This window comes from Anas acuta, chromosome 5 (genome assembly GCF_963932015.1).
Source record: "Anas acuta chromosome 5, bAnaAcu1.1, whole genome shotgun sequence".
NCBI classification, from domain to species: Eukaryota; Metazoa; Chordata; class Aves; order Anseriformes; family Anatidae; genus Anas; species Anas acuta.
The window spans coordinates 62,885,009-62,902,024 of NC_088983.1; the positions used below are offsets into that span (position 1 = coordinate 62,885,009).

The window sequence follows — 17,016 nt, forward strand, 5'->3', positions numbered from 1 at the left end:
GAAAGTTGTCACAATCACAAAAAGACTGAGGTGGGAAGGCAGATCCCAAAGGTTGGAGATTGTGAAGTCTAACTCCTGCTCCTCAAAGGGGCAGTTGGTGATCATACTGGGTGGTGAATTTGATATACCTCATTCCATCAAACATCGATCTGACATCTTTTAGGAATATGTTTTACTTATAAATAGTTCTAGAGAAAACTGAGAAAAAAAAAATCTGTAGGCTGCATTGTAAGTTATTCATCTCTTTGACTTTACAAGTCTATTTTGAGCTATGTCTTTTTAAATAAGGGCTTAATATAGTAAACATAACCCACCTAAGCAAGATCTCAGGGTCACTCCTTTGGCTGTGCACTGAAGATGGCAGAAGGTTTCAACATAAAAGCTTTGTACATACTTTACAGATAACCAGAACACAAAGCATGTGATATACAAACCAGTTTCTATAGTTGCTGCATTACTGCAGAACTACATCAAAGTGGCTGAATCTGCAGGAAAGTAATTCCTGCATGATATATTCATCCTGATTACTACTTGCAACAAACACTATCTCATCATTTCTGTTGTGAAATCATAAATCCATACAATTAGAAGCAATTTACGTTGTCACTTGGAAACCCAACCAAAGTTTTCCTTTATCCCATTGTTATTAGCATATATTATTTTTGTTCCTTTTCCAAAACACAGTATTTTTTTAAATTATGATGGTAGATCCAGAGAGGACATGATTTCAAAGTATGCTACTAAAAGGAAAGCAACTTGAATAATAATAGCAAGTATTGCTTTCTTTTTTACCAAAGCTCAAATTCAATTTAACAGATATGATAACCTTCCTGAAGTATGAAATCTCTGCTTAGTTGAACTTGGGGCAAGCTTTGCCAAAGAGTTAAGCAGACCATGATTTCACCCCAAAAATAAGAGGTCAGGAACAAGAGAAAAAAAAGCAAACAAACTAAAAATAGACCTTTTTCCTGGTCCCACAGATAGGACATCTGTTCAGTTGCACATTTTCCTGGATTTTGCTACCTATGACAACAAAGTAACAGACCTGTCAAACAGCGTGCCAAGAAAATGGAGAACTCCAAATACTTTTATTGTTGACAATACTATTCAGAAAGTTAAGTATAAGCCAAACTGAGTACTGTAATATCCAGTATATGCTGTTTATGTTCATGTAATCACCGAGAAATGCTCTGGTTGGCTACAATATTGCCCACGAGGAAAGCAAACAATCCCTCCTGAGAGACAGCTACATCCAGAAGTATTGCTGGAATGCAAAGAAAGATCCTTCTTGTTTAAGATGGTAGGCTTATCTGAAGCTATTGCTACAATCATTAAAATACAGTAGCTGAGGGATCTTTAAAAAGGGGTTTAAGATGATGCACTTATCCCACTGCACAGAGGACGATGGCTAACTGCAGGTTTCATCTTACTGCTTGTCTCCCAGAACAGCCAGCTGTTAAGGGGTATGTACGTACATGACAGTCACCCACAGAGTTCACTTGCAACCTATAGGGAATTTCTTTAGTTGGTCATATACTAAGTCAGGTGATACTTTCTACTATTTACTTTCTTAGCTATTGTCTCAGTTGGTACATCATACGTGTCAGTGCCACATGTAATGCATGAAATGCAAAGCATGCAAGTATACTACTCCCAGGACCAACACGGATGGGAACATCTTATCCCTTCCTCTGAGCACAGGAGATTCCTTGTTTGCAGTGGTAACAATTAAAAGAAAAAATGTTTTCCAAGAAGGCAGAAGCATGAACATTTTTAGAGAAGGCATGGCTAACAACAGGAAAAAGTTGAATATCTATCAATGCTTGCTAATACACTGTACTGCAAAAGGAATCAGTAATCTTTGGTTGGGAGGCAGAAACATTTGCATCTGTGAACAGTCACTCTGACTTCACTGCACCTTCCTGCAGCAATTATTTACACATGCTTTTTAAGCAAATTACAACATCAAAATATTCTGTCACATTAACACAACGTCCAAACTTTCTTTTATCCTGCATAATTTCAACACATTCAGCATATGTGCAAGATTTGGTATTTTATTTTTGACATAGTTGACATAATTAGATTCAGAGCTATTTCTGATCTATACAAAATGCTTTGGGGAGCTGGGACTGGTTACAGAAAAATTCTATTGTAATGTGAAAATCGGATGCTGAAAGTGACCTAGCAGTACTTATTTTCTCCCATTTGTGTAATTTTTATTTGGTTACTCTGCAGTGCTTCTTTTGCACAGAGGTACAAAACCTGTATGTAGCCAAAACCTGAAACGATGTAGTTAACAACAGCCCCAGCCACTTTTTGGCTTGCTTCTATTTCTATAGCATAGATCAGTTTTTGCTTATAACTTTGCAAAGCTCTAGTTATTATCACTTAAAGGAAGGTAAAACTATTTTGAATTTACCTCAAAGTCGACACAGACGCAGCCTAAGCAGGATGCAGAATCCACACGTGTCTTTAATAACTGTGCATAAAATGTACTGGTAGTGGTGCAACATGTCTTAAACCTGCCAAGTTCTGCAGCTAGTCTTAGAACAGCTATTTGAATAGTAGGTAGAAACTTCCTTTCTCAGGGCTGACTTCATTACCTGGATCATGGCATTTGAGTCTCACATCACGTATCGTTTCTTTAAAACTCTCTACAAAGCCAGCTGGAGGTGACATGCCAAACAGCACATACGCATGCACACACACACACAAATCACTGGAGAGTTCCTTCATTTCAGATAGTAGGTCCTTTGACACAAAAGGCATCTCAGAATATCTTCCCAACATGGATTGCAGACAAATCATCCAGAACAGAACGTAACCTCAAGCCAACCACCATGTTCCTGAAATACCACATTAACAGATCACCACATGCCAAACTATTACTGTTCAAAAGCCCTTCCTGTTTTAGCAGTTTCTAGAGGACAGTACTTCTAGGAATTATATCATCGTCATATCAAAACTTCTAACGCTGCCCTCCAAAGCCTGTATGGCCCCAGCTTATACTTTGGAAACCCTCATGGCTAACACGACGTTCAGAGCATGGTGTTACATGCCACACACAGCAGCTCCTACCTGCTTTTCAGTCAAGGTTCAGAGCAGTTCTGCTGCACGTGAGGCAGACTCATCCAGCAACATACGAAGGCCTGCTCCTTTCAGGGTCTCTCACCTTTCTGATGCCGAGGCAGGAACAAGTGCAGAGTCACAGACATAGCCACCGCTGCTGTCCTTTCTTTGTCTACAGCAGCCCTGCCCCAGCTACCGGCACAGGTGCCACGCTCATTAGGGTGTGCTGCCCCAGCTGCACTGTACATGAGGCACACCTGGGCTGGCCACAGGGTCACTTGTTTCTGAGAAAGCTTCAGAACAAGCAGGGGTAAACCCCACTGGGCACGAGGAGTGTGTTTCAGAATGCATTAGGTGGGTTTCTCTTTCACTGTGTTTGTTCAGTTCAAGGCTTCTAACAATCTTTGTGGAGGCCAGCAGCCCCCCTGCACTGCTGCCAAGCACAGCCAGCAGCCAGTCCCTGCCCTCAGCTGGCCAGCGCCATTTACAGCTGCAGACGCTTTCATGGTGGTTAACCATTTCCAACACTCAGGCAGTTGTATTGTGTTGCATATTAACAGTTGTTCTGGGCCACCATCTGGGCAACTCCTCTGGTGCACAAGCTGTCATTTCATCCATTCAGAATGTATTTCTGGCAAGGGTTTTAATAATCTGTCGTCCTCATGACAATCTTCTTTTCCCTTGCAGAGAAACAAAGTATTATTTCAAATAATATCTACTAAAATGTTAAAATTAACATAAATAACGTGTTTTTCCATCACTGTTTGTCCTCCAGTCTTTTCCTTCAAAAGAAAGGTTTTCCATGCTCCTGCAGCACAATTCAAACAAGCAAATCAAACCTAGATAAAAATACTGCAATTTCTGTCTATACCAGGCTTGAGATTTTTAATCTTTCACTCCTCTAAGTTCTCTGCTAGCCTGTGCAAAACCAAGCAACATAACAGCATTTTCTAAATTTCTATGTAGAAAACAATTTTCCATTTTCTTCTTTTTCCTAGCTGCTGTCCTGCCAGCTCTAAATCACCTCGCTACTCTGTCCCTCTCCTCATTTAACACTACCTGGTGTAACAAGGCAAGAGCTAACAGTTTTAGGATCTACTTTATGCATTTTTTATTATGCATGTGTTATATTTATATATTCCCTCTCACAAAGGCCTACAATTTTTATTTAGAAATTCAGAATTCCAAATTTAAGAAAAAATTTATACTATGTTGACTTTATTTATTTATTTTTTCCAATCCAGCAGCAATTAAATAAGATGTTGGCAAATACTGGTGTTCGTTTCCTGAAGACATCACATCTCTCTTTGCAGCTGCTATCCAAGTTTATTCTCCAAAAAGGACTACAGTTTTTTCTCTCTTCTCCCGTTCTCTTTGAGACTTGCAAACCAGAGTTTGATAATGGTCATTTCTGATTTTGCAAGAAATGCTGCATGGTGTTTTGTCATCTTTTTCAAGGGCTGTAGACTATTTTTCTTCTTACAAAGTCTAGTGCATTAACACTGTGCTCGTGTCTTTAAAAGAAACAGCTTCTAATGAACAAAAGCTCTGGTTGCTTTGACTATGTATTAGCAGACTACAGAAAACCAAGTGGTTATATTACCTACCAAGTTTGGTTAAGAGGAGTAAATATAATAGTTTGAAGTAGCATTACTTTCCTCAAGTATTTATGAACACTGATAAGTGACATTTGGGCCCACTTTTATTGGCATGTCACTTCCAGGTTTTGCTTCTTTGCTATGCACATAAAATGGAAGAGGCATGTTGGCTGCACAATTTCTGGTTTGGAAAACATTCAGTATATGCACCAAAGATTTAATTGTAGGTGTGCTATGCATATTTCAAATAAACCACTATGAATTCTCTCATTGTTGCAGGAAACTATTAATTATATACTAGCTCAAAATAATATCTACAACAATTACCTTACACTGCAACGGGCTAGCAATTTTTGGTAAGCCCACTAGCCAATTTCACATTCTGTGCTGTTCCCAGCAGTTGTTCATGCTCAGCTACGCTGATGCGAGGGCAAGAAAACTTGTAACCAGATTGTTTTGGGTAACACAACAGACAAAGCAATTAATTAAGCATTAAACCAAAGGCATCCATATTCTACCTATTATATCTTGTAATAATACAAAAAAATGTATAATTAATTATTTCACATTTGAGAACATCCACCTAACACAGAAGTATGTTTGTTACGTCATGGAAAGAATGGCCCAAATTTGGGAATTGAAGTAGAGACTTGACAGTGCATCCTTTGCACCCATCTCCAGCAGCTGATAATAATTTGGCTGAGTCTGCTTCTGATAAACAAAGCTGTGATGTTCTACTGGAAATACACTTACAGCAGTATTAGCAATGGTATTTTCAATGCCTGGGGTTCAGCTCACTTGATGCTGGCTTCATGTTAACCTCTTTCCTCAGTGCTGTTCATCTAGTTCCAAAGAGTGATAATCATATGTCAAACACTGAGAGTGTCTGAAATCCAGGCTCAGATCCCAGTTTTAAGTGGCTCCTTATCCCTTATGCCAGACCAAACTCAATCACCAACACTGTTCCCCCATGCTCCAAAATTCCCAAATATACGTATAACAACTTGAGTTAGCCCCTAGTTTCAGAGCACTTTGAAAAATAAAGATTTTTCCCCTTTTGTCTTTAATAACATTATAGTACCTGGAAATATTCTAGACACCTCTAGGGAACAAGTTAACACCAATCTCTGCTTCTCAAAAATTTATCATCTAAATTTAGATACAATCAGACAAGTAAAGGTCAGAGGCATCAACCAAGGAGTGAGACAAGCATAAAGGGAGATTTTGGTGAGCAGATAACGCAACTGTTCAGATTAAGGTAAAGGAGGCTGGAAGATTTCCTTTACTACAATTTAGAGATGCAGGTTTATGGGACCCAGTTCTACAGCCTGCTTACCCGCACTTCTTCCTATCTCCAAGTATGAGCTTTCTTACACTCTGCTCTGTCACCTCCCTTTTTCTCTCATCATCTGTCCAACAGACAAACCAGCACTAAACTGCTTTTTACATGTGCTATTTTGATCCGTTTTACATTAGCATCCGCTCCTTACTGTGTTTGGCACTAAATACCACCCAGGGCTTGCTTTGCCCCTGTGCCTCTACATTTTGATTTCTATAGCCTTCATAATCTCCTTTCATCCAGACTTGGTGAGAGTATTTACAAAGGTTAACCTAAAATCTAACTTCCACTACAGACCAGTCGTAGCCATGTTCCTGAAATACCACATGTGAATAATTGAAATACCATGTGAAATTACACATTTACTTGTAATTTCAAGCGTCACTGAAGGCCTTACCACACTTTCATGTGACTCAGAGTGATAATGAAAATTAATAGAAAACAATGGACTGGAATCCTAAGATAAACTGAACAATCCTTGTCTGCTTTGGTTGCACATACTTATTTTTCTAAACAGTTACCAAGTTCTCTTGAGATACCATCAAAAAGGAATGCTATCCTTATTGAAAGCACTACATTAATTTAATGTGAAACAAAGAAAAAATGCATGTCTCACTGCGAAATTATGATGTCTGAGAGGTCTTGACCTCCCTGGTCTAAGAAACAAAAAAGTGGAGAATTTGCACAGAACTGCGTTTTCAGGAAATATTTGAAAAATCATAATGTAACATGCAGTTTACCTAGGACAGGAAAGAAATATTTTTAAATATACAGGAAAAAATCAGTTTTTAAACTGATGCCTTTCTGACTACAGGTAAAACATCCGTGGTACTCCACAGTAAGTTGCTAAGTTATATGTGGCCTTATGGACAGCAGCACTTGGTTTTGATGGCAAAAATGGAAAATCTGCTAACATGACATAAGTCTGTGAGATGTATTCTTTGAATTAGAAAAACATTCAGTATCATAGGGATATGTTTGTTTTTTATTCCAAGGCTGAGAAATTTGTAATGAGTGTAATGAGTATTTGATCAGCTGTGTGATTTTAACAACTGTAATAATAGTTGATAAAAAAGTGTTTTCTATATAGAGATTTGTGTCATTACAGAGAATAAATCTTAGGAGAATAATTCTACAGGAAAAAGAGGATACAAATCTTAGATATTTTAGGTTTAAAAACAATTGTCTGTTTTTGCTGCAGTGTCTGCTGTAGCAACACAGTGATACTTTTAGAGACTGTAGTACGACCTTCAGCCTGTCTTGACACTGTTAAAATATATAAAATATGTAATAGTGGTCAATGACATGATTTTACATACCATAACTAACTCCTCAATTTGTTCCTGGCTCTGGTTCATTATCACTTGATGAGATATTTTCCAGGTTTTCAGGCATTGCTACACAGTCACACCAGAGAAGAAGACTGACTGCAAATTTTCCTTTGAGTTAGGAGCCTGAAGTGGAAGAAGCTAAGATAATTTTAACTTTTTTTTTTTTTTTTTTTTCCTAGAAGACAGTTCTAAAGAAGAAGGAAACAATTTATTTTGAACAAAGTAAGGAAAGCAGAAAAGACTTTTGAACTTAATTTCATTTAATTTAAAAGCAATTAGAAAGACTACAAGGACTACAAAGAGCTACAAAGACTAATCCAGGGTACACTAGCAGCGAGATGGATATTCGAAGTAAAAACCTTAAAAAACCTGAAATCATAAAAGGGGTATCATAAAGAATAACATCTTACAGGCATATCAGTAAAACAGGCTGTCCAGCTTCATCCGTATTCAATGATAATTGTGTTGCTAACCCTCCAACATTTTTACTCAATTTCCAGTCCTAAATCATTTGCGTGCATAAAATACTACAAAGATTCGAATGCTTTATACTAAATAATGTAAGTATTTTTGATACAAAAAAGAAGTTAGTATAAGTGGCACAAAAACATGCCAACATAAAAAGAAGTCAAACCTATAAATATTTAAACATGAGAGTGATTTTATTTGTACTCTCACCTACTATATTGAACTTAATTCATATACTTATCCACAAATTTATGAGTTACCATTTTGCACTTACTAGAGATATTGAATGTGAATATAATTTTGAACTCACTAGCACTACTAGCATTTCCTGCTCATGTATGTGCAAAATTTGAAGAGAATCTTGGATTAGATGGTGCGAACTGAAACTGGACACAGTGTAATTTCACTCTGGATGTTGATAACAAGCAGTATTTTATAGAAGCAGAGAACAATCAGATCAGACCAGCATGAAAAAAATAAATAAACAGGACAGTATTTTAGCTAGGTGTGACTAGTGATCTGGAATTTTAATTCAGCTGCCAACAGCACATCTCCTGGTTTGTAGGGTCTGCATAGAAATCAAGGTATAAACAACAACATCAAAATCATCAGCTTTTACCTTCTGTTCCAACTTTAGATTTTGAGAACTTTCCATAAGTAGCAAATGGAGTCCACATATGAAACCAAGTATCTTAGTTTAAGAAAGACTTCATCTTCTCAGGAATGACTCAGGTGAACATTATGCCACTCTCAATGCATTAAATGATGTGTTTATTTTATAGTTGTCTGTAAACCAGAAATATATAGTTGTAAACCAGAAATGACCAGAAAAATTTTATAGTTGTAAACCAGAAATGACATCAGTGTTCAGTGCCTTCAACTTTGCACAGGCAGTCTTGTTTTCTGCCACATGCGTTGAAGGAGAGAAACTTCCCTAACTATCAGTGCTAAGAAAGGAATCTTTCTAACCCTTCTAACAGTATCTGAGTTTTAATTTCTGGAGTGTGATTCTGGATAAAGGTGGTAGACATAGTCCATTACATTTAACTGATTTGCTCTTACAGACAATCTTAAAGGGTAGAGGACTAAAAATAAAGAACTGAAGAGTCCCTCTGGGTGAAAAGTCCTATCAGCTTAAACCAAAAAGGTTTACTGCAGAATAACAATAGGTAAAATCGTCTTCAGAGGCTTTGTACTATACAAAAAAACTCACAAAAACAATTCTTATCAGCATTCTTCATATTAGTAATCCATCCCTTTAAGAGTCTAGCTGGAAGAGTAAGCAAACGACAGCGAATTTGGAGCATCCGTATTTGACAATCAATTAAGAAAAACTTGCTGCATGTGAAAAAAGACAAAGAAAAATTTTCTAAATGAGAATGTGAATGCTAATACTGCCCTTGGCTTGCACAGTAGCCAAAATCTGGCAAGGTACTAATATAATGCAGACAAAAAATCAGAAAATAGGTGCAACAGTGATACTTAGCATGAACTTCTGCATAAGCGGGGAACTGGTGGATTCATTTCAGTTTTCTGACTCCCCAAAGCAACCACAGGATAATCATGAACAGACAAAGTATTTGGATGATCACAAATATGAAAAATGAGAAATGTGGTGCAGCCACTTAGGCATACTCCAAGAATATTACAGGATGAAAAAGCAAAATTACAGTATTTGGACAAGATCACAACATTTTTGTTATGTCTGCAGTTCACAAAGTATCAGATACAAATAATGTGTGTGGGATGTGATACAAAATTTTGAACATTTGTTCGTGGGTCTGCTAGCTGTTTGTATGTTATTACATAACCTGTGACCCACACATGTGGCACGCTACGTATTATTTAGTATACTAATTCTGAAGTTCCATAAAAAGTAAAGACTTAAATAGAAAATACTTATGTGTAAGAAGAAATGGCTAGTATAGTATGTCTGTAACAACTCTTCAAAGCTTAAACTCAGTTCATCCCATCACCTACAAAATGCACATTGTGTTACTCACAACACAGAAAGGCAAGAAATCTTCTTCCCTTATGTAAAGCCCCTGATAATATTCTCTCTTTTCTACAGTAGGAAAATTAGGATATACAGTATGGAAATAGTGATATGACACAATAGAGGAAGCACATGTTTACCTCATCCCCAACTCCTGGATGGATTTCTTCTCCTAGAAATTTTTCACAGAATATGAAGATGGATCCCCTTTCACATACCATTTTTACCAAGCAAGTTCTCTACTCCTATTTATCTACTTCTGTTGCCACAACTGAAAACAGGCTGACAAACTGTGTAGCTTATGCTACTCTGACTTCTCCGTATTTTCTGTAAGTCTCTGTTTGAATCTTAAGTTTGCATAGAAGAGACAATCAGCGACACTACCAACTCTGTTTTCACACCAAGAGCTTATGTCTACCATTCCTTTGTATATTCCTTAGATAAACAACACAAATATCACGTATCTTGTTTCAGCTTTTATTTGGATATTTTAAGTTAAGTTGCTCAAGTCCATTTTCCATCAATACAGACACTAAAAATTGAGATCAACATTTAAGGCTAGATTAGCATTCATTCCAAGCTCAATATGAAAACCTTACCATCTAAGCACCACAGCATCTAAGAATTGTCACAGGTCCCCTACCTCCATCACACGTTCCCTTTCCATTGTAACTCTGCTATCTCACACTACACTCAGGAATTCAATTTAGATGCACATTCTCATGAAAGATCTTGTCATTTCTTATATTTCTTATGAACTAGATCACATGCATAAGATGAGATAAATGAGCAAGATATGCTTAAGGAAGAAAGAATGTGGCTGTTCTATGTTGTGACACCATATAGGATTTTTTTTTTTTTTTTGTTATATTTAACATAATTATTCAACAACTTAGAATGAGCATTATGTATTTAGCCTTTTAGTAAAGGCCATACATTGAGACTTGTTAGAATGGTAACTTTGCTTTAAACTCTGATTTCTTTAGTGTTACTGTTAAGAAGTATTTGAGTTAAGGATGCTCACGTGCAACTTTTTTGTAAGGGTATATATACGGATACAAAAGACCACAGTATTCTTAATACAGAGTAAGTAAGGATTTGTCTTGTGTCTGTGGAAATACTTCAACATGTGGCTCTTGCTTATTTCAGTTTTACAGTAAAAGGAAGGGTTTTACTAAAGAAGTGTATTTATTACAAGATGGTTAGCATACATATATCACATAACATACAAGAGTTAAAATGAACTAGTTACAAAATAAGAGGTGGTATGTAAATTTTTATATAACCTAAGGGCGGGATCAGTATTTTACAAAGTACATATAAAAGTACTTCATATACAAAGTAACATACAAATGTGCAAACACCATTGTCACAGGTGGAAATTTGTCAATTGAAAAATGCTAGAAAAATCCTTCATTTTCTTGTTTTGAAATTGCAAATGCATTAAAAACAGCTGCATTTCCTATTGTGTATGTGAAGTGAGATATTTATATTCATTTCTGACAAAATACATTAGTTATAAAAAAAACCCAACAATTTAATAACTGATAAATCTTATTAAGCATAGTCAGTTTGGTTAGGCTGACATTAAATTATAAGCAGAATGTCTGGAAAAATGAGAAAATACTGAATCATATATACAAACCTTTCGTAATATTAGTGTGCTATTCAACATATTAACATTTCAAAATAAAAACAATGGCTTAATTACCTACAGATTCTACTCTATATCATCACTATTTGTAGACTGTAAAATTTCTAATAATTTGGGGTTATTAAAAACATTTTTCCAAGATTTTAAGCTGAACAAACACAATTTTATCAAATGTAAAAATCTATAAAGTCTTACAATTTATGTGCAAAAAATATTTTAAAAGTATCAAATCACAACACATCAAACCCGATTATGTACATATTTGATATCTGTAAATGTTGTTAACTAGCTAGTATTGTTCTGCTATAAATAACTTACCTCTGTCATTCAAAATGTGAGTATTTTAAAGATTTCAGTGCAAGTGCTCGCTTCACTGTTTAGTGCATCATCATGTTTGTTATTTTTTTATTTTACAGTGAGCAGAACAGCGTATAAATTAACATATACAACTCACACTTAAGAGATCTTCCTTCTACTGAATTCCTAGTTTGTTGTTTTCTGTTTCTCCTGGACAGAGTCAGCCAGTTCCTCTCATTTATTCCATCATAATAGCAAACAGAATCTAAAAAAGAAAGTGCTATGATCTTCAAATAATCCCTAGAACTTGAAATACCGTAACAACGTTGCTGAAGCACTCTGTAGAGCACAAGATTAGAGACTGGCCTGCATACTGAGAAGACACTTGAAAATTTGTTATCAGGCAATTTCACTTTTTGTCTTAAAAAGATATCAACTGCCTAAACATTGGCAATCTGATATATATGTCACTGGACTTATAAGCTTTGTTTGATTATTTATTTTTAGGAATTGTAGACATGTTCCCTCATTAATGACTAGCTTGGAAATAGGAATCTTCTGTTTAAATATATAAATAAGGTGAAAACAGACTTTCTGCTGGAGGGAAACTTTCTGCAACCTTCTTTGGACAGGTTTCCTATCAGAGTAACTCTGAAATGAGAAAACTGGGATTAGAAAATAGTGCAAATATGGCTCACTGTTATAGCTAGGAATTGTACTGAAGAAAGTGAAAATTAAGGATAGATGGATTATTTTTCGAAGTGCTCCCTGCAGAGGAAAAAAAAGAGCAATAACAGCGGTTATCATTATTGAACAGTATAGGAACTTCAGCATATTAAGAATGTTTATGGCTGAAATGTAAGAAAGGCTTGTTGTCCGTCAACAACATTTCAGAACATATCTTCTTATAAGAAGAGGTGCTTTAACCATGTCTTGATTATGGAATGTTATTCATTTCTAAGCATCTGAAATGCAGCTCTGGATCCTATCCATCCATTGTTGAGCACTCTGTGCATCCTGGGCACAAAAATTATACACACGTTTGTTTGTCTTCAACTGCAAAAGAAAAATAAGAACATGAAAAGTCAAAATGCAAAACAGAAAAAGAAACTTGCAAATTTTACTTTAAACTGTAATAACCTAAAAAATGGGTTTGAATGTACCACTTTTTTATTTTCTGCTATTGGGAACGAGGACCAGTTAGCTGTGTAAAAACTTTTTGTTGTGAATTGGCATGACAGCTCCCTCCTAGCTCACATCTTCCAGCAGAAATTAAAGTAGTAAGTTAAACACACCGAGAAGAGTTTCAGATAAAAATCAAGACTAGTTATACTTACATCAAAAAATGCTTTTTCACTTGCATGTTTTGGGGCTCCAATAGTTGGAGAAGCAGGAATCACTGTTTCTACTTCTGCAAGGTCGATGTGTCCTTTACAGCTTGTATCTTCACCAGAGTCATAGTATCGTAACTAGATGACATAAGAAATAAAAATAAATCTAAATATGCTATTAATTGGACCTTTTACTTTTTCTTCACTTTTCCTGGATACAGCTTGAGGGCTTGGTGGTGAGAATGGGAGGGAAAATGTTATTAAGACCTGAAGACATCAGATATGGGCAATTTCTAAGATAAAACCATAGGTCTGGTATATACAAACCGGTAGGACTGGCAGTAGCCCTTAACTGGTCAGTCCTGTATTTGACTTCTCTGGGTAATGGCAACATCTCCATTATCCACTCCTGTGCAGAACTGAACTGAGGGAGGAGCGTTTTGTCATGAGAATTTCAGAGCAGAGAAGCTTCAAAAAGTCAAGCATTCCTTCTGGGTAGAGGATGCATGAAGGATGACAGCAGAACTTAGTCTTTAGGAGTCTGCATTCCTTACCAGTTTTTCTAACAGGAACCATCTCTTCCCTGTTCATTACAATGAAGCTAAAGCACGAACATTACTCCACCAAAGAGTTAACAAAACACATATTCTCTGTATTTCAAGAATTTAAAGTGATCAGCAAAAAAAAGTATGATTTTAGATAATTATAAACTACATAGAAAACTCACATTTTCCTATACTACACTTAGTGGTTGAATGAAGCTTGCCTTTTTTTTTTCCTTTCCCTTTCAAAGATACTTTGATATGAATGTTAACCACACCATAAACTGAGCTTTGATATGCAAATAGTTTCAGATGATAAAATCTGGTATTTGCTTAAAAAAAATCCCATAAACCAGCGCATAATAGTAAAGCAAACCCTTGCAGCAAGTTCCAACAACAATCGACCAGTATCTGCTGCATACTGCAGATTACTCTTACTTCTGCACATCTGTGATACTAGGAGGATATTTGTTTATACAAAAAATTTAGAAGTTATGTTTTTTTATGCAAAATGAGTCTTTTCACCTGTGTATCAGGAAGAATAACTATAGAATAACTATAACAAGAACATTTGTTAGCATATTACCACACTAATCCAGAGATCTTTAATTAGAATCTTAAAAAAATGACTTATTTATATTGCATATTTTTTGACATGTGTCAATCACAAGCATGCACACATCTCAGAGATTATTTAAACAACCCATACTGTGTGGAACATTTGACTCAATTAAGGTTACTTCTCAATCAACCAACATTAATTAATTAGATCACAAATTTACACTGCTGAATTCTGGCATATTTGGTAAATAGGGTAAAATGTTCAGTTTAACAGATGTCTTGTTTTTAGTGCTCCTTGCTGTACAATGATTTGTCAGAATATTTTTGAATAATTTTGCTATTAAATTTACCTCACTAAGACTAATCTAAAATAATCTTACATACCCTAAATTATTGTTCAATTAGGAACTTGGCATTTAAGGACTTCTAGAGAGAAAATTCTGGGGTGTAATTCTAACTCACTTTAAGTAGTTTACAAAATTCAAACTCATCTCAGAGAGATAGGTGATCCTATTCTCTAGCTTTGAAAATACTGTCATACCAATTCTGGAAAATCACTGAACATGCCAAGTAATGTAAATTATTTTTCTATTAAAGCAATTAGTAGAAATCCAGAGTATATAATGTCCTTCCATTTGCAAAGAAAAATGCTCATGAAAAAGTACTTGAGGAACAAAGAGGATGTAAAATGCACGCTTCATGAGCGTGCGGTGCCTACTATGGTTTTAATGAGTGTCTGAATTAAACTTTCTATCATATTAGCTCTCAGCATCCTAACTGCACTCAAGAAATTATCTTATAACTTTTCTAACTCTCCATTTCAGAGATTTTTTGGTTCTTTTGGTAACTAAAGGCCAGATTATGCTCAGCACTTAATCGAGTAATGGTTTGTTAGAATTAAAAGTGCTTAAAAATTGCTTTTATTGCTTCTGTAACACTATGTCCAGAAAATGTCCTGAAGCACTACCAGGCTTTTCTTCCTGAGCTATAAAGCAGGCACTAATAATGATGCATGCCTTCTTATCCAGGATGTTTTTTTTATGATTATATGCTAAATAGTTGTAACTGTTTAAAAAACAAACAAACAAGAAGCTCCACATCCCCAAGCTCTGTCCATTCAGAATATTTATCAGCCAATTTATAAGCCACACAGGACACACATAGACTTATGGTATATTTAATGTAATACACACATTGCTTCTGAAAATAATAATTACTTGTAAAATTAACCTACACAAACTCACTAAATAAAATTTCAGCAAAGTAGTCATAAAAAATCCATTAACTGAAAAGGTTTTACCTGGTGTTTTGTCACATCGAGCACAAACCAGCGAGGCTTCCAACCTTTCAGCAAAGCTCCTCTTTTATATAGCGTACCTTCAAAAGATCTAGAAGATACAGAAAACACAAATTACACAATTCCAGAATGTGTATAGTGGTGATATATAAAGCCTAAAATGACTAAAAGATATTCAAACACTCCGTTTACTGTAGTAGAACAACAGTTTTAAACTATAGACCAGTTTAGATATTGGTAACTGTGATACGCTGGTAAACACTAACTGTTTCAGTATTTTGGATGTGTTAAATATGCAGCTACACTTTGCTTGGCATATAAAGAGGAAGACTGAGAAATCTGTATATGAAAATTTATTTATTTTTCTTCCCAAAGGAAGATACCTGTACCATTCTAATACAAGGTTGATAAATATTCTGATTATTCAGTTTACCTATTTTCATCATTCTTTGATGTGAAATGATTGTATAGTGTAGTTGCTCTTCTATCTACTCCATTGGAGGGAGAGATGCTTGCACTCTGTTCCTCACCCAGCCCATTGTCAGGTATTTCCAACAAAGACCTCTTCTGATAGGAATGTAGATTAGCTGACATCATCCCTGAGGAGCCAGAAGGATGTCTCCGAAGCTAAGAAAGAATAAAATGAAAGAAAAAAGGTTAAATGATCTAGACAAGTTTACAACTGGGAAATGTGACTGCTTGCTGAACTAAAACATTAGAAACATTTCAAGAGAAAAACAAACCATAAAGTTATTTCTAATAAATGTAACATCCCACAACTCTTTCTGGTAATGTATGTAGTTAATAATTTGCACTTAAAAAAACTTGAATAGCAGAACTGTAGCTAGTCTATTACTAAACTCACCTTGAACTAAAGTTTCATTAATATTTCATTTTTACACACCTTTCTAGTCATTAGCCCTGATTAATTAGAATTATTAGAATGTATATTCGCTGCAGACATTCATACTACACAGTGCAAGAGAAGTCTTAAGAGGACAGACAGATATATAACATTAGCTGAAGTGCACTCTTTAAGAGAGCATTTCATCAAATTTAATTCTGGCATAATTGTGCTATTTCAGACCTCAGCTTTGCACACATCCATGGACATTCTGACAGTGATTTTTTGGCTTTAATTCTACTAGTACTTTGACAATAAGTGCAAGCACCTTGGTAAGTTACTTAGACACTTGTCAAGGATTTGCTAAAACAAACATGCAGGTATTTGAACAGCAACAGAACTTGGATTTTTTTTTGAGGAGGTAAAATGCTTAACTATCTTTATTATGTTAAATGTTCAGCAGATCCGCAACAGCATTTTATGGCTTGATCTACAGTTTACTGTTTTCTAAATGTGAAATGTATGTAGCAACATACAGAACAAAATCACTGTTCACTGTGACAGGCCGAACCTTTAAAGTGACAAGTGGATGGGGGAGATACATACCACCTTGTTCAGTAAAATTTTTTGGTAACTCTGACCTTTGTAGAAACTGAGCTGTCTTGTATTTTGAGATTTTCTCAATA

At 35.7% G+C, this 17,016-nt stretch overlaps 1 protein-coding gene across 6 annotated transcripts in view; it reads right to left on the reverse strand.

Annotated features, from left to right (window-relative positions):
* Positions 1 to 10,267: 10,267 nt before the first annotated feature.
* Positions 10,268 to 17,016, reverse strand: part of SBF2 (SET binding factor 2) — a 252,394-nt gene continuing 245,645 nt past the window's right edge. For all 6 annotated transcript variants that reach the window (XM_068685291.1, XM_068685290.1, XM_068685294.1 and 3 more), the window contains 4 exons: positions 15,920 to 16,113; positions 15,490 to 15,577; positions 13,093 to 13,224; positions 10,268 to 12,811 (listed from right to left, as the gene is read on the reverse strand). In XM_068685291.1, the coding sequence (XP_068541392.1) occupies positions 12,713 to 12,811; positions 13,093 to 13,224; positions 15,490 to 15,577; positions 15,920 to 16,113 (513 nt within the window). In that variant the 3' untranslated portion in view covers positions 10,268 to 12,712. The remainder of the gene's footprint in view (positions 12,812 to 13,092; positions 13,225 to 15,489; positions 15,578 to 15,919; positions 16,114 to 17,016) is intronic.